The sequence below is a fragment of the Rhizophagus irregularis genome, chromosome 16 (assembly GCF_026210795.1).
Source record: "Rhizophagus irregularis chromosome 16, complete sequence".
Classification (NCBI taxonomy): Eukaryota; Fungi; Glomeromycota; class Glomeromycetes; order Glomerales; family Glomeraceae; genus Rhizophagus; species Rhizophagus irregularis.
This window is the reverse complement of record NC_089444.1, coordinates 2,647,145-2,670,696: the sequence shown is the minus strand read 5'-3', so window position 1 is coordinate 2,670,696 and position 23,552 is coordinate 2,647,145. Positions and strand designations below refer to the sequence as shown.

Genomic DNA, 23,552 nt, shown 5'->3' with positions numbered 1-23,552 from the left:
ATATAAAAAATGTTTATTTAAATCTACAATTAATAAAAAGATAAAATGTAGATCGGTCATGTAGAATTAGTTCGGTCCGATTGATCAAAATCACAGGACTTAGCACAGTTAACTCAGTCCGATGGTAGCGAAGTCTGATCAAAGTTTAAATTCGGTCTGCATCAAAATTCATATGACTGTGCTAAAAATTGATATGACTGGACTCAGAAAGATCATCGGACCGGACTCAGTAAAGATATACTCGTTTATTATCTAACCGTATGATACCGCCTTGAGAAGGAGTAACATATGCCCTTTGGGCTGTCTATGGCTGATTTTTTTTTCTTACACTATCTAGACTAGTTCTGTTGATATAATATATATCTATAAGAAATTCCTGTATGACCGTACCTTTACATTATCCTGTATAAATTGTCCAAATTACGATTCTCCGTTGCACTCATGTGAATTATATATCCGTTTTGGTATTATCTACCAAAACATTTACTTTCTGCATCTTGCTTGCAACAGGTTACCGACTAGTAATATATTTGTTAAAATAATCAATATTTTTTTTATATAATATTAATTAATTAAATAGTCATCATTTTTTTTACAAAAAATTATCAATAAAATGATTTTTGTGTTATAATAAATTTCTTGATATAATGGTAAAATTAATAATAATTTAATTCCAAAATATAAAAAAGATATAATGTATAATTATAGTATATTTTTTATTACAATCTCATTTAATAATAATAACATTATTAATTAAAAATTTATTTAAAAGTTATTATTAAAAATTAATTATTATTTAAAATGAGAAAAAGTATCATTAAAAATTCTTTATTGAATAAAAAAAATCAAACTACTATTTTTTTTAAAAAAAAAATCCATTTTTGGAAAGATTGGTATATCTTTTTTTTAATAAACAATTTTCGAGAATAATTATGATCTCTAAATAATTTAAAAAGACAGTCAAAATCTCTTTGAACTCTATTTCAATTTTTGTAAATATGACCAGCTGTTGGATTGTATTATACATTTAACAATGTTAAATCACTTAAACGTATTATGACCTTAAGGAACAATAAATTTTTTTGTGTTTCTTATCAATAAAATTTGGATTACGTATTTTTTTAAATTTATATCTTTTTTGGTTTAGTTAAATTGAGTAATATACCGATAAAAAATTTTATAATTATGGTCTGCGTTACTGCGTATGAACCTGTGATCAGAACTTCAGAACTGTAGATCATTTTCGTATTCTATTTCATAATTCATACTATTGAATTCTTTTAAAAAGTGTTATTTTATGAATTTTTCATTAAAATGAATTTTTGAGTATGAACTTAATAAAACATCAAATAAGTATAGATAGAATTAAAAAGGATGATTTAAAAAATATGGAAAGTATCAATAATTGATATTGCTTCATCATGATTCGAATTGTAACATAATTACATAATACCTTTTTTTACGCCCTATTATTGAGCATGGATTGTATGGATTGTGCGACAATACCGGAAATTACCATTTATAAAGTGATACACTAATAATACCTCTTTATTTCTCCCTTCGCTTACAATATGTCATATTCAAAAATATTTTCAGATTTACCTGAATTTACATATGAAGTTATAAAAAATTTTAAGAATGATTTTTCAACTTTGCATTCGTGTATATTAGTTAATAGATTATGGTGTCGTTTAACGATTCGAATTTATTTACATAATTTAAATGATGATTTAAAAGCACAATTAAATGAATATAAAATTGATGATAAATTATTTCCTTCAAATACACTTTTTAATTATCCCATTTTTTTAAAATATTTTTATACAGAGAAAATTATTTCTTCTATTGAAAAATGGTCTAAAGATATTGAACTCGAAAATAGACTAATATTTGAATTTAAGAGATTAATTTACATGTCATTATTTAAAATATTTATTGAAAATGAAGTAAATATACATACTTTTGATATTGAGGTCAATTCTTCATATGAAGATGACATGCTTGAATTAATTTTACAAAACCCAAATTTCCTTCATAATATTAGAAATTTAAAATTCAATTGTGATGATGACTTATTTAGCCATACTAAAAATCTTACATATCAAATGATTAATTTATGTCAAAATCTTAAAAAAATTTCATTAGCTTTTAATAATAGTTTTCTTATATATCAAACATCATTGTTATCAAAAGATTATAATCATTTATCAAATACTTTAAATACAATCGTCTTATATTTAATCAATTTTAAAATTATAACTAATTTAGACAACATATTTGAACAATTAAATGGTTTAGAATCTGTTCATATCATTTATTGTGATTTAGGTACTGGTTTTATTCAATCAATAATTAACTTAACCAAACCATTTAAGTTAAAATCTTTATTCTTATATAGAAATGAATTAAAAATTATTGAATCATTACAATTATTATTACAAAAATATGGTGATTATTTAGAAAATTTTGCATGTAGCTTTGGTTCTAATTTGTTATCTGAGGAGCAACAATTACTTGAATTTATTATAAAATATTGTAAAAATATTAAATTTCTTGATTTAGCTGTATTGAATAATACTCAGATTATTTATTCGTTATTAAATTTAACTGAGAATGTAAAACAGAATCTTAGTCATCTTTCTATCAATATCTTTGCCAATTCTGTTTTTTCAGATACTATTGATGTTAATTCAATTACATTACAAAATTTAGGTCAATTACTTCCTCTTAAATTAGAATATTTAAGTTTAACTCTGTTTAGTATTGAATGGAAAAATGATTTTAAAATGTTCTTAAAAAATTCTCAGAATACTTTTATTAAAAAATTGTTAATCAGATGTAGAAGTCGTGATACTCATGATTTTATTTTATCCTATATAAAAGAATATATTATGAAAAAGAAAAGAATCAAATATTTGGCTATTTCCATTTGTGATACTGATTTTTTTTCACTTAAAGATGAATTTGATGAATTGAAGGAATTTGAGTTATATAATATTAAAATTCAAAAATATAAAGAATTTAGATTCAAATTCATAGAAGAATTATTAGATTTTAATATTATATAAAATTAACATTTGGATAGGTTATAATAGTTATGTTTTCATTTGCAAGCAATAATAAACGTGATATATACTTATTTTTATATGATAAACTTTGATGATTTTTTACATCTTATTTTTAAATTATATTGATCTCATAGTTACGTGTTATACAATTATAATAGTTAACTAAAAGAATTAAAATAATAATAAAAAATTATTTTTTATGAATATATGGATGGAATAAAGAGAATTAAATATTGACAGAGGTCGGGTCGAAATTTAAGAGGAGGTGTAATAAAAAAGATTTTTTTTTTTTTTAAATCAAAAAAATTTCGTATTAGCCACTTCAAAAGTTGACCCGATTTACTACAAAAAAAAAAATAATTCAACATCTAAAAAATAAAACAAAATTCTTGTACGTAGTTTTATTTTCTTTTCTTTAATAAAAAACGTATATTGTTTTTATTAAAAAATTGTGAAACCAAAATTTTGAAACCATATAAATCCATTTACTGATAAGAACAACTCCCCAATTTGCACAAACATTTGGCTGACAAGTCACAAGTAATACGAAACCTAGAAGAATTATGCTGTGATCTAAACGTGCTCCTCATGTAATAATTTTTTTTTTTTTATGAATTCGCTTCTTTTGTCAGATAAATTTCATACTAATTGTTTAATATCGAGAATTTTTGTTGGGATTTTCTTTGTTGAATTTATCAATTCCACTTATCGTTATTATAAAACTATTCTATATCAAAATCAAATAAAAATTTTTCCAACTTTAATCTTTAAAATAAGAACTCAATAAAAGACAGCACATAAATTACGTTTGCGGGATACGAGAATGATATCTAATATGTATTATATTTGTTACACTGATGCAGCAGATACTATCAATACAATTTCATTTCCTGATTTGTTATAGTATGTTCAGCTATATACAAATTTACAATGAGATTCATTAACAGTTTTCAATAACGTAAATAGATTACGTGTCACATTTTCAAAAAAAGTACGGTTTACTTATTGTCATGTGGATAGTCATTTTGGATTGGCATATTTTTGTTTTATTTTAATTAACGCTTTAATATATTTTTTAAAAACAAGTAACAATAAACGGCTTCTTGACGAGAAATAATTGAATATGTTTTGAGAAAAAATGGACATAACATACTGTATATTTCGAAGCACATAACATCAAATATATTAGATATATAGCTTAAAACTTAATACTATTTTTCTCGGATTTTTATTCCATTAATTTTATATTACCTGAACTAAAATAATTCATGAATAATAAATAAATTTATATATATTTGTTTATAGAACATACTACAATATCTGCTTAATTCATAAAAGGTAATCCACCTTACAAAAAAATTGCGCATTTTTATTATTTGTGTTACCTTTGAAAATATTATAATGAATAGTCAACAACTTTTGTCATGTGAGATACGCAAGGAGCGGCCTAAAAAAAGAATTTGTTAAAACAGCTGTTGAAACAATGATTTTCACGTTCATATTGTAAAATGTAAAACCTATGCCTTCGTGCATAAAAATAATTTGTTAAACCATAGCGTTGCATTCATATTCAGTTGCTATGAATTTCTCGTACAATGATCATTATGATCATATATTTATAAATATATTTTCATTCAAACATTTTTTGACATTTGAAAAATGTCTTCCCAAAACAAAGTTATTGAATATTTAAAATTTCAAAATATTTTAAAAACAGATTACCAGTGGAAATGAAAAAAATTGATGAATTCATACAGGAAAGGAAATTAGCTATTAGTTTCCTTGATGTTACAGCATTTGAATGAATAACCATACAATCAGTTCAACAAAATCAAAGAAACAGGCAAAAATTGTTCTACAACAGTATGTTCAACAATATGGAGGGATGGCCCATTATTTTATAATGCGCGGTATGAAAATTATACTAGAGATTCAAATACTAAAATGTTTGCATAACTTGCAAAATTCTGTTGATTCTATAACATATGAAAATTGTAAATAATGTTTATTGGTATTATTTTTTTTTTTTATAAACAGAATCCTAATTATTACATAATGACAAATAAAACATAAAAAAGAAAAAGGAATTTTGGTATTTAAATCTTTTAATACAATAATGCAAGACTTCAAAATATTAAAATATTCATGTGAACTGAGTTTAAGAACAAAACCTACTAGGATACGAAACAATAATATTTAATATTTTAGATTTGTATTTCATCTTATAAAGCTTTGTCAATAATTGGAATATAAAAGTATTAGTATAAACTACAAGTATACATACTGTATGCATTAGTCAATAAAAAATAAATCAAATTGAAATGACATTTTCTAATAAAAGTTTATTTTATAGCTTTTATCAAAGGCTTTTAGAACAATATTGTAAGGATTACTATTATCAAATAGTAATATTTTCTAGTTATTTAATGCAGTAAGAATTTTAATACATTACCAAAAAAGAAAATGTACATACTGAGGTCAGTACTAGCAATAAAAATTCGTAAGAGTAAGAAGTGACTCTTGCTAAAAAATGTCCCATAAAGGCCATAATCAATGTTTCAAAAAGAATACTATATCACTTACCACAAAAAAAAAGCAATTTCAATCATTAAAAGATAAAAAAAGAATTTTCAATAAAATTTATTACCAACTTGGCATTTGATTCTCCATCTTTAGCTATTTTGACATCAATAATATGAACTTTCATACATTATTTCCAGAGCTAAATCAAAAAAAAATTGCCATTATAAATACTAACAAATATTAGGATTCAACGTACTTACAATGTTCCATCATCCAACAATCAAAGATTTTTTCATTTCCATTTTCATTTCCTTTCCCTTTATCAACTTCTTGATAATTCTAATTTTCCAAATTCTAACATATTCACTCGCTAATACTAGTTCTTATTTAATGTTATTTGATGATAAGTTATAAAGATCTAATCCAATTTTTATGTCCTCATAATGATAATTCTTCTAATTGATAGAAAAATTTGAAACAGTCTTACTTGGTTTCAGTATTCGAAAATTATAACCAATCACATGATTTTAATTAAAATCCAGTCGTTCAATATAATGAACCACTTTTTTGTATAAACAATAACCTTTTTTTCGTACAGTGCCCAGAAAAAAGTCAGTAAGCAATTAAAAAATTAGCAATTAATTGACAAAGTTTACTATTAAGTAAACTTTTTTTTATACTAATAAAATTACTCTTTATGAAATAAGTAAAGCTGTGTATTATAATGAATTATATATATCCTGAAAATTTCGTATTAATTTGATCTATATTGAGTTATTTATTACAATTTTAGTCCATATATTTCAGTGTTTTTAACAAAATTTTTGGTTATAATTAATCATTAAATTTTTTGGTCTTGAAGTATTCTAATCGAATAAGAAAACTTGTTGGTTATGTTAAAAAACATGGTTCTTTAAAATTTAAGATTAATCGGATTCATACTTGCTAAGGTTTGCTTGACTTAATTACAAAATTTTACAATCGATCATGTAATTAGTTACTGATTATCTTTGTTATTTTATAAAACTTGCACTTAAAATCTATAAATTTTTTCAATAAGAAGTTTGAAATGTACGGGGGAAAATTGAGACATAAATTTACTTAATAAATGATCGACAAACAAGCTATAAATAAACAGAAATGATCTTCAATCACGTGATTCATCACGAAATTTTGCATTTAAACAAAGCGAACTTAACGAATATAAATCCAGTCAACCTGAAATTTTAAGGACCCATGTTTTTTAACATGGCCAACAAATTTTCTTAATTAATCACAACATATTAAGACTAAAAAATTTAATAGTTATCTATAATTGAAAATTTATTATAAAAATACAAAATTTTCAAATAAAAATTGTACTATATAATTCATTTTGAATTTAATTAGCTTGAAAATTTTAGGATAAATGTAATTCATTATGTCGCACAATTTTACTTAATCTATGAAAAGCGATTTATTTATTATGAAAAAAAGTTTACTTAGTGGTGAACTTCACTAACTAATTGCTAATTTTTTACGTGGTTACTGACTTTTTTCCGGGCACTGTACTTCCGCAAGCTAATATGAAACTACAAAGAAGTGGTGCGACCACTGAATGCATATTATGTAAAAACCATCTAGCGGAGCCAAAATTGTCACATGCATTCTACGGATCGGCGGATATTTTGTTTCAAGATTAGTCGTTTGAATACATTCAACTGAATCTAAAAATGGCAAAAAAAAAATTAAAAAAAACTTCATTCATATTAAAACCAAACTAAAAGCACGATACCCCTCGTATCATCTTATTTATATCTTTTCCAAATCTTGATAATACCATCAGAAGATCATGTAGCAAGTAAATCTTTTTCAACGATAATATTTCTTGATCTAATAACTCCTAACGTTTTAACTGATCCACTATGTGATTCAAATATTGCAGAATTAACCTACTGACAAAAAGTCTTTTTTTTTTTACAAAAAAAATCAAATTCGGAAAAAATAATCAGTGTAATATATGAATTATTTTGTCGGATTTATGTTATTAGCTATAGCAATATTAGTTTGATTTATTTCATCTTTTTTTTTTAATATCGTCAATTTATCAGTATATTTACTCAAAATATAAAGACGTAAAGATATTTATTATTTTATTTATAAATTCTACATAATTAATCTTATCTTTATGCCCTAATAATGTTGCAATAATATAAATTGAATAAGAGATTGTATTTATGATGATAACTCATTATTTAAAGATTTATAGGAACCGGAAATGCAAAGAATACAAGTTGTTTTTCAATTAAAAAAATGAAGAAATCCCACTGATTTAATAAATATAATTAGTTTTTTCATTGGATAGAGGAATAATATTTGTGCTACAATATATAATGTTAAGATTTACGCATTTTTAATGATTAACCATATACATCATGATTTTTGCTTGCATTTTATTCTATTTTTTATTCTAATTACCAATCAAAATGTCAAATTCTTTTATATTCTTGATTATTCCTTAATATTTTCTTCAAAAAATCATCGAATCATCAAAGTTAATACTAACTTTTTTAAAAAAAATCATCAAAAATAAATTTGAACATAGTTTTTTTTTTTCCTTTCATTTATGATCAAAACGTAGTGATTTTATTATGAATGAGATGAAATAATAGATTTTTTATACATGAAACTGCTGCGTTACGAATTTTGGATTTTTCTTTTTGTAGTAACCAAAATTGTAAAACTCAACCAATTGTGAAACCAAATTTTTTTACTAATATGGTTACAATATACACAAATCAAGCAGATCATATGACAATTACGCTCTATTTTTTTTTTTATATTTACGCTCATTTATCATTTTCATAAAGATTTTAATAAGTTAGTATGCACAAGATAAATAAGCCAATATAATAAGAATTCGAATATATTGTTTTAAATAATGTTCAGGACCCATATTGGATAAATTTCATAAAATCATAAAATCATCATATGTAATTTTTTTGTGCTACATGTAGTGCCTCGACCCGTATCCGGATCAATCCGGATTGATCCGGATTTTTTTTTTTCGGATATCCGGATTTTCACGGTTTTCATCCGGATTATAAACCGGATGAAAAATATCCGGTTTGACCCGGAATCCGGATGAAATTTTTATTATTTTTTTTTTATTAATAATAATTTTGCTGATCCATAAAGATCTATATCTAAATGATATTATGGCTTAATTATTTTTGCGCCTAATACCAATTTTTTTATTAAAATTTATTAAATTTATATTTGTTATATTAAACTTTTTAATACAGTAAGTTTAAGAAGATTTTTCAATTATAATTTATTTATTGAAGTTTGTATCAGATTTTATTTAAATTTATACATTAACAAATAACAAATAATTTTAGATTTCACATTCAAAAGTTCAAAAGAAAAAAAACTTTATATTATTTTGTTGTATTGTTTTAAATGAAAAATTGTTCAATATTATAAATTTATATAATTATAACAACTTTTTTTAAAAATTAAAACTAGTGTTATATAATTTGATTCAAATGATTCTTTAATTTTTGAAAGAAGAAACAAATCCTTAAAAAATTGCCTTACTAACCCAACACATCTATTTATAGTAATCTTTAGCTGTATATAAAAATATCTTGTTTAAAATTTCATAATTAGTTAATTTACAAAGAAATGTTAAACAATAGTCTGAGACAATGCTGAAATAATATGAAATTGTTTTAAATAAAAATATTTAATGAAATTGGAATTATGTAAATTTCGTAGTCTTGGATAATTTTGGCCAAATTTGTAATTCTGGCCGAAATTAACATCACGTGACACCGGAAAAATAGTTTAGCCACCGGGCAAAAAATTTTTTATCGGCTGGCATGAAAATTTAATGTTACACAATTTGTAATTCTGGCCGGCGTTATGAATTCTGACCAGAATTATTGCCGACCATTTGTAAATCCAATCCGGTTTCCGGTTTCTATCCGGATTATCTGATCCGGATTCAAAATCCGGGTCAATCCGGATATAATCCGGATTATTTTTTTGTGTAATCCGGATGACGGTTTTCATCCGGGTCGAAGCACTAGCTACATGATTGACATCGATTTCAACCATTTCGTAAGCTTATGTAATACTTACATAAGCTTATCTTTTTTGGAATTCTTGTGTCCAAATCTCACTTGTGAATTACATATAAATATAACCGCAATACTTCAATATCAATGAATTTTTTAAGCGTTTATATAATAATGCTTTCCAAAAAAATTTCTTTTGAGATATCTAACATTCAAGAATATTTAGAAAAAAATTTAATATGTTGGACCAGTGGAAATGAAAAAGTTGATAATTTTGTCCAGGAAATGCAATTAAAAATCAATAACAAAGATGACAAATATGAAGTAGTATTTCAATGGGTACCATATAATCAGTTCAGTGGGATCAAAGAAACAGAAAAAAATGATCTTAAAACAGTATATTCAGCAATATGGAGGGATGGCCCATTACACAAGAAGTATTGGGATATTAACAATTATACTAGAAATTATGCAAGAGAATCAAATAAAAAAGTTGTTTTAAACTGCTTACATAACTCACAAGGATCCATTGATTCCTTAATAAATGAGGTATGAAATTTCTTTAAATGTTTAAATACTTTTTTTTTAATTAATATATTTACAATTTCTTTTATTTATATTTAGACTAAAAAATATCCAAAACATGAATGCCTGGCATTGTACGGAATATCCCAAAATCCAGATACAGGAGATTATATTTTAGTTCAAAATAATTATATATGGTTTAGTGAAAATGAAAAAATTGACAATTTTATTCAAGAAAGGCAATTAAAAATTAATAACTTTGGTGATATAGTGCTTGAATGGATACCATACAATCAGTTTAACGAAATTAAAGAGAAAGGCAAAAATGGCCTCATAACAGTATATTTAGCAATATGGATAGATAGTCCAATACAACAAAATAGTTTTATAAGAGATACAAGAGATTCAAATAAAGAGGTTGTTTTAAAGTGTTTACATAAACAAGAATCCATTGATTCTTTAATAAATGAGGTATGAAATTTCTTCAAATATTTAAATACATTAATCAATGTATTTACAATTTCTTTTATTTATATATAGGCTAAAAAATATCCAACAAAATATGAAACATTTCAAGCATTATATGGAATATCTCAAAATCCTGATACAGGAGATTATATTTTAGTTCAAAATAATTCTATAATCATGGCAGATCATATCAGTAAAAATAAAAAAATTGATGATTTCATTCAAGAAATGCAATTAAAAATGAATGCCTATAATGATATTATATTTGAATGGATACCATACAATCAACTTGATGAAATTAAAGAAATAGTCAAAAATAGTTCTATAACATTATATTCAGCAATATGGAAGAATGGTCCATTACATTATGATTATAGCCATAAAAATTTCATAAGAGATTCAATGAATAATAAAGTTGCTTTAAAATGCTATAACTCTGTTGACTTTCTAATAAATAAGGTATACCATTTTTATAAATATTCTTAACACTACTAATATAATAAATATATTTATTACTTTGTTTATATTTAGGCTGAAAAATATTTAACAAAAACAAATATGCTTAATATGTTTAACAGAGGAATTTGTGGTATACATGGAATATCTCAAAATCCAAAAACAAATAATTTTATTTTAGTTCTGGCATGGACAAGTGGTAATGAAAAAATTGATGACTTCATTCAGGACATGCAATTAAAAATCAACAATAATTATATAGTATTTGAATGGATACCATACAATCAGTTTAATGAAATTAAAGAGACAAGCAAAAATGGCCATATAACAATATATTCTGCAATATGGAAAAATGGTCCATTAGATTTCAACAGTGGTTGGGGTCATTATGAATATACAAGATTTTCATATAGAAAAGTTGCTTTAAAATGTTTACATAAATCTCAAAATTCTGTTGACTTTCTAATAAGTGAGGTATAATATTTTTATAAAAATATTTTTAATACTACTAATAAAGTATATTCATCACTTTGTTTTATATTTAGGCTAAAAAATATTTAATAAATATATTTGACAGAAAAATTTGTAATATATATGGAATATCTCAAGATCCAAATACAAACAATTATATTTTAGTTCTGGCATGGGCAAGTGGAAATGAAAAAATTGATGACTTCATTCGGGAATTGCAATTAAAACTCAATGAGAAAAATGATGATATAGTATTTGAATGGATACCCTACAATCTATTTGATAAAATTAAGTTAATTTTGAAAAATAATTCCATTACAATATATTCAGCAGTATGGAAAGATGGTCCATTAAATTATAATAATAATTATTATAGTAAATATTCAAGATACCATACATTTGAAGTTGCTTTAAAACTTTTACATGGTTCACAAGGTCTCATCGATTCTCTAATAAATGAGGTATAAAATTTTAATTGTCATTCTTTTTTTATAAAATATACTTATTTATATCATTATAACTTAGGTAAAAAAATATTCAACAAGCAAATTTTGCAAAGAGTTTCTTAAAATATATGGGATATCTCAAGATCCAGATACAAATGATTATATTTTGGTTCAAGAAAATTTTACTTGGGTAAGTGGAAATAAAAAAATAGATGATTTCGTTCAAGAAATGCAATTAAAAATAAATACCGATGAGGATGTAGTATTTGAATGGATACCATATGATAAATTTGATTATATTAAAGAAGCAAGCAAAAATAACCTTACGACAGTATACTCAGCAGTATGGTATGACGGTCCACTAAAACTAAAATACCATGAATATTATCATCGAAATTATTATAGAGATGCATATAGACAAGTAGTTGCTTTAAAATGTTTACATAATTCAGAAAATTCTATTGATTTCCTAATAAATGAGGTATAAAATTTCTTATAAATATTTGTACTACCTTTTAATAATATATATAAATGTGTTAATTTTTCTATTATTTATTAGGCTAAAAAATATTCAACAAAATATGGCCATCCCCTATATTGTATGGAATATCTCAAAATCCAAATACGAATGATTATATTTTGGTTCAAAATAATTTAATGAACTTAGTAAATTGTTTGAGTGGAAATGAAATAGTTGATGATTTTATTCAAGAAATGCAATTAAAAATAAATGACTATGATGATATGGTATTTGAATGGATACCATACAATCAGTTTAATAATATTAAGGAAATAGGTAAAGGTGGATTTACTACAGTATATTCAGCAAAATGGAAAGATGGTCTATTAGAATATGATAAAGTTAAAGAAATACATGAAAGGAATCCAAATATAGTAATTGCCCTAAAATGTTTACATAATTCACAAAATATTAGCAATGAATTCTTAAATAAGGTATGTAATTTTTAAAAATCATTTTAATAGAAAATTTTATTTTTATACAAAAGTAATAATAATATATTTAAATTATTTTTTTTTATTTAAATATTTTAATAGATCAAAAAGTTTTCAATAAACAAAAGAAGTAATATTCTTAATATTTATGGAATATCTCAAAATCCTGACACAAAAGAATATATTATAGTTCTCAAATATGCTAAAAAAGGAAATCTTAATAATTGGATAAATAAAAATTATGAATATTTTGATTGGCAAGCAAAATTATCTGTATTGGATAACATTATTTGTGGTCTTAAAGAAATTCATCAGAAAAATATGGTTCATCATGATTTTCACACAGGAAATATATTATTTTTAAGTGATATAATAGATTTCAATATGAATTATATATCAATTTCAGACATAGGATTATATAGAGAAGTTGGTAATAAAGATGAAATGAATATTTATGGAGTTATGCCTTACGTGGCTCCTGAAGTATTAAAAGGAAAGCTTTATACTCAAGCGGCAGATATCTATAGCTTTGGAATGATAATGTATTTTGTAGCAACTGGACAACAACCTTTTCACAATTGTGCACATGACCATCATCTAGCATTAGATATTTGTAAAGGAGTTAGACCTGAAATATATGAACCAGAAGCACCAAGATGTTATATTAATTTAATGAAAAAGTGTTGGGATTCAGACCCAAACAATAGACCAAATATTTTTGAAGTAAATAATTTAATCACATCATTTTATAAGTCATCTGGAGTGGATTTCTACATTGTGGAGAATGAAGAAATTGAAATGCAATTCAAAAAAGCAGAAGAATATAGAAAAGCAAGTATTTCATCTATTAAAAATTACCAAGCAGCTATTCATTCACAGGCTATTTATACATCTCGTTTACTTAACCCTTTTACAAAAGATCTTAATTCTGAATGTTTAGATTGTGTAATCTAACCAGCCAAGTTATATAATATTATAGTACAAATTTTTTTCTTATCATTAATTTAAATTATCCTCCTGATTTGATATTTTATAACTGCTATTTTATAGGAAATTTGCAATTGAGTACATAGTTTTTGTCCAACACTGCATATATATTATGTAAATTTTTTTTATTTTACATAAATAAACCAGTTTGTAATTGGATAAACTGTATACATTCTTCCATTATTTAAAAACGTGTAACATCATCGCAAATCAATATTTTCAGAATAGTAAGATATTGATACTTAATGAGATAATTACATCTTCTATGAAATATGAGCGAAATTTCTGATTCATTTGTCTTATTTATTTTCAAAATAAGACTTCCATTCCTCATATGTATAAGTATTGAATAAAAGTTAATATATGTAAATTTTAAATGATGTTTAAGGTTATTTTTTTTTATAGGGCTATTGTATCATTTGATACTCAAACAAAGAATTGCAAAAGTAGGGATTTATTATCATAGAATAAAAGTAAAAGTATTTTGTTTTTTTAATAATAAGGTCTCTCCTTGATTAAGTATATATATATACTTTATATCCTTAAAATCAAATATGATAACAAATACAAATACACTAAGTGTAAATACTACTGTAATACTTAAGTAACAAAAAGAGAATAAAAAGAGAATAAAAAGAGAATAATTACATAATTTCAAGGTCTTCAATAATGATGTTTTATTGTGAAAGATTACATATTTTTCTTTAGGTCAATAGATAATTAAAAAACTGTGAATACTAATTCAATTAACCTTGCCAAAAATCATTGATTTTAACAATTAGGCCACTGGCTAAAAAATTTGGGGGGAGGGAATAATTTAAACAAACATGATATTTAAACATAATAAAATTTTCAGAAGTTTTTGGTAAAATCGGAAATATTCGGTACACCCAATTTCAGAAAAGGGAGGGGGTGCTTTAAACATATGTGAACATATGTGTTTAAATTATTTTAAATTTTCAAAAAATAGAGGGGGGGGAGGACGTTAAACTAAAATTAATTTGGAATGGCCTTAATATAATTAAATTTTTTACTAATTGAGAAATAATCAACCTATAAAAAGGTAAAAAGAGGAATCACAATACAATGACAAAAAATTTATTATTTATAAAATTCAAGAAACAATTGTAATGACCAAGAAATGAGACTTACACTAGACATTCCAGGATAAGAATGGGAAAATCATTATTAATACTAGGCGTTACTTGGCAACATCAGGCGGGATGGGGATGGGAACCTATAACAAAGGGCGAGTTCACAGTAAATTATAATGGTAGACAAAAACCATTCTTTCAATCCACAAGAAGCAAAGAGAAACCTTTACCCTAAAAACGATGACCTTAAAAACAGAATCGGTAACAAAAAAATAGTGAATTATTTGTATCGAACTCATGAGATTTTAGTCAACATGACTGTTACTATCTGCGATCTGCAAATAAACCGTATACTATTTTTTTGAAACAATATTTACAAACCAGACAACATGAACGGACGTGATATTTTTTTTTCATTTCCGTCGTTGCATTCCGTAAGATGTTAACCCGTGGCGTCCTAACAATGGACATGATCCAGAGTGTTTTTGGGAAATGTATTACATACGCAGTCCTAGCAGGAGCACTATCATTTTTTTGTAAACATCAGCCTGGGTCGAATAATGAACTTTGATTCAAAGAATACGCGCTGAAAATGAAACGAAATCTCTCTATTACACATGATGATTTTGGGAGAACATTGTTTGCTGACAAATTTTATTTGTCCAATGCTGTATAGATATAATTGGATATATTGGGTGTAAATTGTAAAAATAACACTTAATAAAATAATTCTTCATATAAATTATATATATGAATTTGTTGGTACATTAATAATATTTATTTTAAAAGTAATTACTGGAAGAAAATGGTAAAAATTAAATAATTAACATAATTTATGATCACATGCACATTTGTGTAGAAATTGAAGATTTAATATTCACAGAGAGTACAAAAACAAAACATCATTATTAAAGATAATCTTTTTTTTATCAACTCTTTTTCAATAGAACTTATGTATAGTGTATCATCATCCTAAAGCAGTTTAACCAATTTTGGACAATTTATGCGTGATAGTTGTATTGGATCTTTTCTTAAAAGTTTTAAATGAATTATTTTTGGAACTTCATAAAAACTAAGTCAATAATCACTTTTTTATTTACAGATTTATATGAATAAAAATTCTCCATATATATTCAAGTGTTTTTTTTTATAACAGAATACTTTTACTGTACGTATTAAATGAGAAATTTGTTAAAAATCCCTAAATTTAGATTTGACCTAGTGAAGTGCTTCTTACCCAATAGCTTTATTATTAAAAGATCTTTATTATCTTCATTATCTTCATTATCATTATCATTTTTGATTTTTCAGATTTTAACTTAGGTTCCAAAATTACTATAAGCTATATAAAGATCAAAAGAAGTTGTAAATTGAGAAAAGGAATTTGTTTCATAAGAAATAAAAAAAGTACATTCTCTTTTATGATAAAATGATACACTATTTATTTTTGTGCATTAGATTTGGATAAACTTAATATACGTGTAATAATATAGACGTGTGTGCTATACAAGCAAAGTAATTCGTTATGTAAAAAAATTGTTCTTCATGGGATATATTTAAAATTAAACTCAAATTTCGGCCAGAATTAATTTGAAATTTTGGCCGAAATTAAGAAAATTCCGGGTTGAGGAAATCAACGGGTGAACTTAAAATAAAATTTTCCGGCCCGTTGCAGGTCTAAGTCCTGGTATGTCCATGACTAATAATTGCCTTTCTTATTAAGTAATCCTTCAAAAAATCACATATTAAATTCCCACAGTCTCTATATCATCATGGATTTATCTGATGATGAAGTAAGTATTTTTTGGCTGATGGTGTTTTTAATTATCCTTCAAAGCTTATAATTTCAACAAGAATTCCTACAAATGCTCCTACTAGTGAAACAAAGAATATATAACTTTTAAAGGGTCACATCGTAATACTGTCATGAGCGATATAACAATTTCTTGGATGATGAATTCACAGCTGATATAGATTATTTTCCAAGTTTGAACTTAAATAGTATAATTTTATAACAAATGAGAGAAGCTAATGGAAATATGAAAATATTACTTAAATAGTGAAATATATATTATTTACTATATTTTTTTTCCATTAGTTTTTTTATTTTTATTTTTTTTCTTCAATTTTTTTTGATAGAAAAATTCAATTTTGGTTTAAAGCATACAATGTTTAATTTAATCTTAAATATACACTTTTATAAATTTTATGATTGATAAATTTTACATTATTTGTCATACATATCATGTTTTACAGAACTAGTTGCACGAATAACTTTTTCTTTTCAATTTGTTTCATGTTTTTATTCCATATATTTTTTTTTTAATTTTTAAATAAATTGCCAATATAAAAATATAAGTTATTTAGGAGAAAGTTTATCATTTTTTCAATTTTTTTATATACTTAATTTTCTTCAAAAAGTCACTCAAAGTCATCAAAACCAATTCGAATTTTCTTTTGGTTTAAAACTATTTTCTTAAAAAAAAAGTCAAAAAAATTCATAATGCTTTTTATTATTTTATACACATAATTTTTGTTTGAAAGTTTTTGTGCTACGAGTCTTATATCATTTTATGAAACCGAATTGTAAAACGCAACCAGTTGTGAAATCAAAATCCTTTTTACTAAATATGATTGCAAATAAATCATCACTAACATACGGAAATTAAGGAATGTCGTAACATAAGTTTGTTACTTTTTATAGAATCTATACAATTTCAATATTCTATGTTTTATACTGGTTCCTTTTTTACAGATTAAGGTTTTATTTGATTATACTGTATTACTTATCAATAAATATAAGTTAGTCACATAAAATTTAGCTTTCAATTAACCCAATGAGTTTTGACTTTTAACGTTGAAATTATTTAACTTGCAAATCACTAAGATCTGCAATAAACTCTATACGAAAAATTTTGTGGAGTTTACCATCACTGAAAGTTTAATCTTATTACAAGAAGACATTTTTTCCATATTTTGTTATTATTTAATAATGAAAATATGTATTGTTATCAATTGCGTGATATATACATAACATTAAACATAAGTTTTAACATTACAGATTTTATTAAAACTAAAACAATGAATGTTAAAACAAATTTAACATTTATTAAGTCGGCATCGCTAATTATACAAGACCCTTTCTATTATTAAAAAAGGAAAATAGCAGGGAGTCACTTGAGTTCTCTTACATTATCGGTTGTATTGATAAGAAATTAATTTAGTCATTTCGACTAATCATGATTGTCAAAATGCCGTTTCTATTATTATTGCCCATTTTTAATGGTTGAAATCGATATCGATCAAATCATAAGACATTTTATATCATGTTTGCTAATTGGTCGCCAGTGATTTTTTTGATTATATATTCATGTCTGTAATTTTTCTGATGATATTTTTCATGCTCACGTGTTTTCATAGTTTATTTATATCTTTTCCATTCTTTCCCATCACTGTACGTTAGTCTAAAAGAGTTATTTCGCAGCCGTGAAAATCATGACTCCCCGTGAAATAACTATTACACACATTTAAACCCATGTTCATTTTTATAAAATTTTAATAAATAATAAACCAACTTTATAAAGGATTCTTTAAGTTAAACTTTATTATATTTTTTTTAATTCCTAAACTAAATTTTAATTTAATAGTGCCAAAGATTTAGAAAATGTAAGTTAATTATATAAATTTCATAGAATCAACCACGTAATATTATGGAAATAATAAATAAGTAAACTTTATATATATTAGCTGCATAATAGCAACTATGGAAATAATTCCTACTTTACCTACCTGAAAATATTTAATTTATATCAAAAATAAATAAAGACAATGTATTTACTCAACTCATATTCGCGGATAGTGGATACTATGTCCGGTTTATCATGACGGATAGGCGGATAATAACCTTTTACTAATGAAGTGACTTTATTATTAAATTTATCATTTAAATGTCAAAAGAATTTGTTTCGAATAATTTTTGTGATATGATCGAACATAAAAATATTAAGTAATTTAGGATCGACATCAAAAGACTCAACATTACGTAAATGCTTACATACGTTATATATTTGAAAACAATGTCTTCTCAAAATATCCTTTGACATGAAATAATATTCTGAAATATTTCGAAACCATAGAGTTCTGATCATTAGTTCCCGAAATACTTTTAAACGGATAAAATCGGATAAAACCGCGGATATAACTGAGGATAATCGGGTTTATCCGGATTTTATCCGGATAAAACCGGACTCGGATCGAAGCACATTGGCGATTTGGCGTAAATCTATTTATAATTCAGTTTTGGCGTTTCAGAACATAATTCACATGCACAGTGATGTACATGTACATCTAATAAAATAATATTTATTCGTTGAATTTTCAATTTCTCAGAATTATATCAATGATATTTTACGGTCTGATGGTCGTGGAAAAATAAAATTTAGTTCATTGGATTCGTCTCAATAAGATGAATTCAATGGTATAAATTTCATAATTTTTTGAATGAATATTGATCGAGTTATTATCAAAAGGTGCTTATTTTAGGTTAAAGAAAATACGGTAATTCACATGCAATAACAATTGCAACGTTCACAATGATGTACATCTAATAATCAAAGATTTACTCAACTTCTACATATATGTATATTGACAAACACATTTGTGTATTATTCTTTTATTGAATAAATTGCGTCATTTGAATAAATATCAAACGACATTGTGTGATAATAATAAGTATTGTGTGATAATTTTATTCTTTTAAATTTCTATTACACGTAATATAAATTAATGCATTTAATATAGCTAATATGTGGGGTCCCTCAAAATGATCGTCATCACTTTTACTTTTATATCCAATAAAGGTAACTCCGATAACAAAGTGGTTAATTAACTTTTAACATTATTAACCCATTTTTGGAATTTTGTTAAAAAAAAATTTACATATATCCAGTTAAATACATTTGACATCAGATTTAGATTCTCAAAAAAAAAAAATACCTTTTACTTTACGTTCAGTTTTTAATATAACAGATAATTTGTTACCTTACACATAGTAGTAACTATACAAAATGAGAAAGAAAGGAGAAGTTTGGAACCATTTTACTATAGTAAGTAAAGATTACAATTCTCATCCTCATGTACGATGCAATTACTGTTCAAAAGATTTTCAACGAGGCGTTCCTGAACGAATGCAAGCTCATGTCAACACGAAGTGCTCAAAAGCACCAAATAATGCGAAACAGCAAAATACTATATCAATAACTGATAACAATAGTTTTCATATGAGTGAAAAAGAACAAAGTTCTCTTGAATCTTTAGTAACAAAAAAGTTATCATCATCTGAAGTTCTCCTTCCTTTTGTAAACAATCCAGTAATAATCCAGTTTTTTCAACATCTTTGCCCAACCGTCAAATTGCCAAATAAAAATGTGACAAACATGCAAATAGATGAAATAGATGATAGCGATGATGGAAGAAAATCAGAAATTTGTTATCAAAATGAAATAAAGACCGAAAAAATTGAGATTCAATCGTTTAAATCATTTAAGAGAGAAGCAAAAAATAATCATATTGATTCAATATATAATCTCGGATGTTGTTATCATTATGGAATAGGAACTGAGAAAAATGAAATTAAAGCATTTAAATTATATAAAAAAGCATCTGACAAAAATCATGTTAGCTCAATGTATAATCTTGGATATTGTTACCAATATGGAATAGGAACTGAAAAAAATGTAGTTAAAGCGTTTGAATCATATAAACTGGCCGCTAAGCGTGGCCATGTTGATTCAATATATAACCTTGGAGAATGTTACTATAATGGAATAGGTACTGAAGAAAATGAAAGTAGAGCAGTTGAGCTTTATAAAAAAGCAGCTCGAAAGGGTCATATTATTTCAACCTATGATCTTGGATGTTGCTATCTTCGCGGAATGGGAATTGAAAAAAATGAAATCAAAGCATTTGAATTATATAAACAGGCCGCTGAGCGTGGTCATATTGATTCAATGTACAATCTTGCGGAATGTTATTACAATGGAATAGGAACAGAGGAAAATAAGATTAAAGCATTTGAAATATATGAAAAATCAGCTACTATTAAAGGAGATCTTGATTCAATAAATCGTCTTGGAAATTGTTATGAAAATGGAATAGGTACTGAGAAGAATGAAGTTAAAGCATTTGAATTATATAAAGAAGCAGCTGAAAAAGGTGATACTAACTCAATAATTCGACTTGGGCATTGTTATCGACTTGGAATAGGAACTGAAGCAAATGAAACTAAAGGTGTTGAATTGTATAATGCCGCAGGATATATAAGGCCAGAAAAAAATGATAAATTTGATAAATTTGATAAACTAGATGACTATCATCATTACAATTGTTAGGAAAGTTTTAGTTAGTATTTATTTGTTTACTAGCAGTTGCCTGTTGCTTCTCACCGGGAGCAGTAGTATTACTATATAATATTAGATTTTTAGTTACAATTAGAAGTTCACTGTAATTAATAATTAGATTATGAGAGTAATAATAAAGTATAAATGCAAGTAAATTGTATTTATAATATGATTATATTAGAATAACTTGGTTTAAGTAAAGGTGGTAAATTAACTTAACCAATGTTGCAAAAGATGAAGAGAATTTGCTGCTATTATTATCTCTTTCATTTATCCAAAATTTCTCATCATAATAGATGCAAGTTTGATTCATTCTTCCCAATTTATAACGTTCTATATTAATATGATAACCATCTATAAGATTTATACCTAATTTAAATTTGGTTTTTTGCTTTTTTCTAGAACGGGCTTGACTTTGTTTTTTAATCTTCTTTTACATTGTTTAGGTTTTTCACCAAACAGTAAAGTTATGTGAATTTCTGTATTAGTAATAATATTATGTGATTTTAATAAATAAATATATGAAAGTATTTCTTTTTTATATTTAGTTTTTATTTATCAAAAAATTTATTATAGATTTAATTACAAAATTATTAATATTGTTATGCATCTATATAATTAAAAACAATCTCACTAAAAAAAAATTTGTTAATATTAAAAAAAAAAAATTTTTTTCACATGAATTAAAATCTCGCTAAACATCAAAAAGTTGCAGGACATAGTTCTAATCTGATCATAGTTTTGACCCAAAACAAAAAAGAATAAACAATATTTTTGGGGTTAAAAAATTTTGATAAATTCCGATTAAAAAAAAACCCCCTAAAAAAAAAGTATAAGAAAAAATTTTGGTTAACTGAAAGAAACAATAATATTAAAAGAGGGGATAAAAAAAATTAATAAAAAAGACTAAAAAGGTAGTTTCGGTTTTTACGGTAAAACTGAAAAATAAAAAAAAATTATTATTATAGAAATGGTTAGTCGTGGTAACTAAGAGAGCGGAAATAACCGCAAATAAAATGCAATTAATAAGAAAAATTATACTTTTTTTATGTTAGTATTAATCCATTAGAATAAAAAAAAAATCCAGTTAAAATTTTAATTAACTAAAGACCAGGAACGGGACGCAAGAACCAATTTTTCATTTCCACTTGTCCATATAAGAACTAAAATATAATCTCCTGTATATGGATTTTGAGATATTCCATACAATATTGGATATTTTTTAGCCTAAATAAAAAAAATATCATAAATCTATCTAATTAAAAAAATTGTCATATTTATATTGCCCTGTATAAATAATTTGAATTATGTAACATTGAAAAGTGTGAATTCATTCATAATATATTGCTTCATACAATCAGTTTAATGAAATTAAAGAGATAGGTAAAAATGGCCTTATAACAGCATATTCAGCAATATGGAAGGATGGTCCATTACATGTGATGATGTGAAGCATTGGCAGGATGTAAATTATGTAAATTATGCAAGAGATTCAAATAAAGAAGTTGCTTTAACATAATTTACAAAAATCTATTGATTCTTTAATCAATGAAGTGTGAAATTTCTTTAAATATTTAAATATTTTTTTTAATTAATATATATATTTAAAATCCACTTTTATTGTTGATATTTAGACTAAAAGGTATTTTAATAGATGATAAAGATGCATCATTTGTATTGTATGGAATATCTCAAAATCCAGATACAGGAAATTATCTTTAGTTCAAAATAATGAACAAATGCCACTAACACCTATGTTGCAGAGACCCAAGAAAATTCCATTTTTATAATAAATGAATAAATCGGAATTTTTGCTGCATTATGGAATAAAACGGAATTTTTATGATTTTTAACAATTTTATTCCGACACGATCATTATTGCATATTTATTGACTATATCGTGATAGAATTTGGTAAATTGTTAATCATTTCCACCGTTTTTGGCTAAAATTATTGTCGTGTCACAGCGCAACCTAAGTTGGCCTGCATTAATATGTAATCCGGCTAGAATTATCAAATGTTTCTTATTATAATTGGTAATTTTTTATTGGAATAAAATCGGAATTTTTTCCGTTATCGTGATAAACATTTGCGATTTTAT

General features: G+C 24.8%; 3 protein-coding genes across 3 annotated transcripts; all 3 read left to right on the top strand.

Moving 5' to 3' along the window:
- Nucleotides 1-1,571: 1,571 nt before the first annotated feature.
- Nucleotides 1,572-3,068, top strand: OCT59_008333 (uncharacterized protein; the record flags this gene model as incomplete). Its single annotated transcript, XM_025327114.1, has 1 exon — nt 1,572-3,068. The coding sequence occupies one exon, from the start codon at nt 1,572-1,574 to the stop codon at nt 3,066-3,068; it is 1,497 nt and encodes a 498-aa protein (XP_025172847.1).
- Nucleotides 3,069-9,826: 6,758 nt separating this feature from the next.
- Nucleotides 9,827-13,926, top strand: OCT59_008332 (uncharacterized protein; the record flags this gene model as incomplete). Its single annotated transcript, XM_066142376.1, has 10 exons — nt 9,827-10,201; nt 10,277-10,648; nt 10,718-11,104; nt 11,177-11,575; nt 11,647-12,033; nt 12,098-12,499; nt 12,578-12,617; nt 12,815-12,972; nt 13,075-13,296; nt 13,654-13,926. The coding sequence occupies 10 exons, from the start codon at nt 9,827-9,829 to the stop codon at nt 13,924-13,926; spliced, it is 3,015 nt and encodes a 1,004-aa protein (XP_065999264.1).
- Nucleotides 13,927-20,119: 6,193 nt separating this feature from the next.
- On the top strand, nt 20,120-21,631 carry OCT59_008331 (uncharacterized protein; the record flags this gene model as incomplete). The annotated part of the gene is made up of 1 exon (XM_066142375.1): nt 20,120-21,631. One exon carries the CDS (start codon nt 20,120-20,122, stop codon nt 21,440-21,442), a length of 1,323 nt encoding a protein of 440 aa, XP_065999263.1. The 3' UTR covers nt 21,443-21,631.
- Between the last annotated feature and the right edge of the window lie 1,921 nt (nt 21,632-23,552).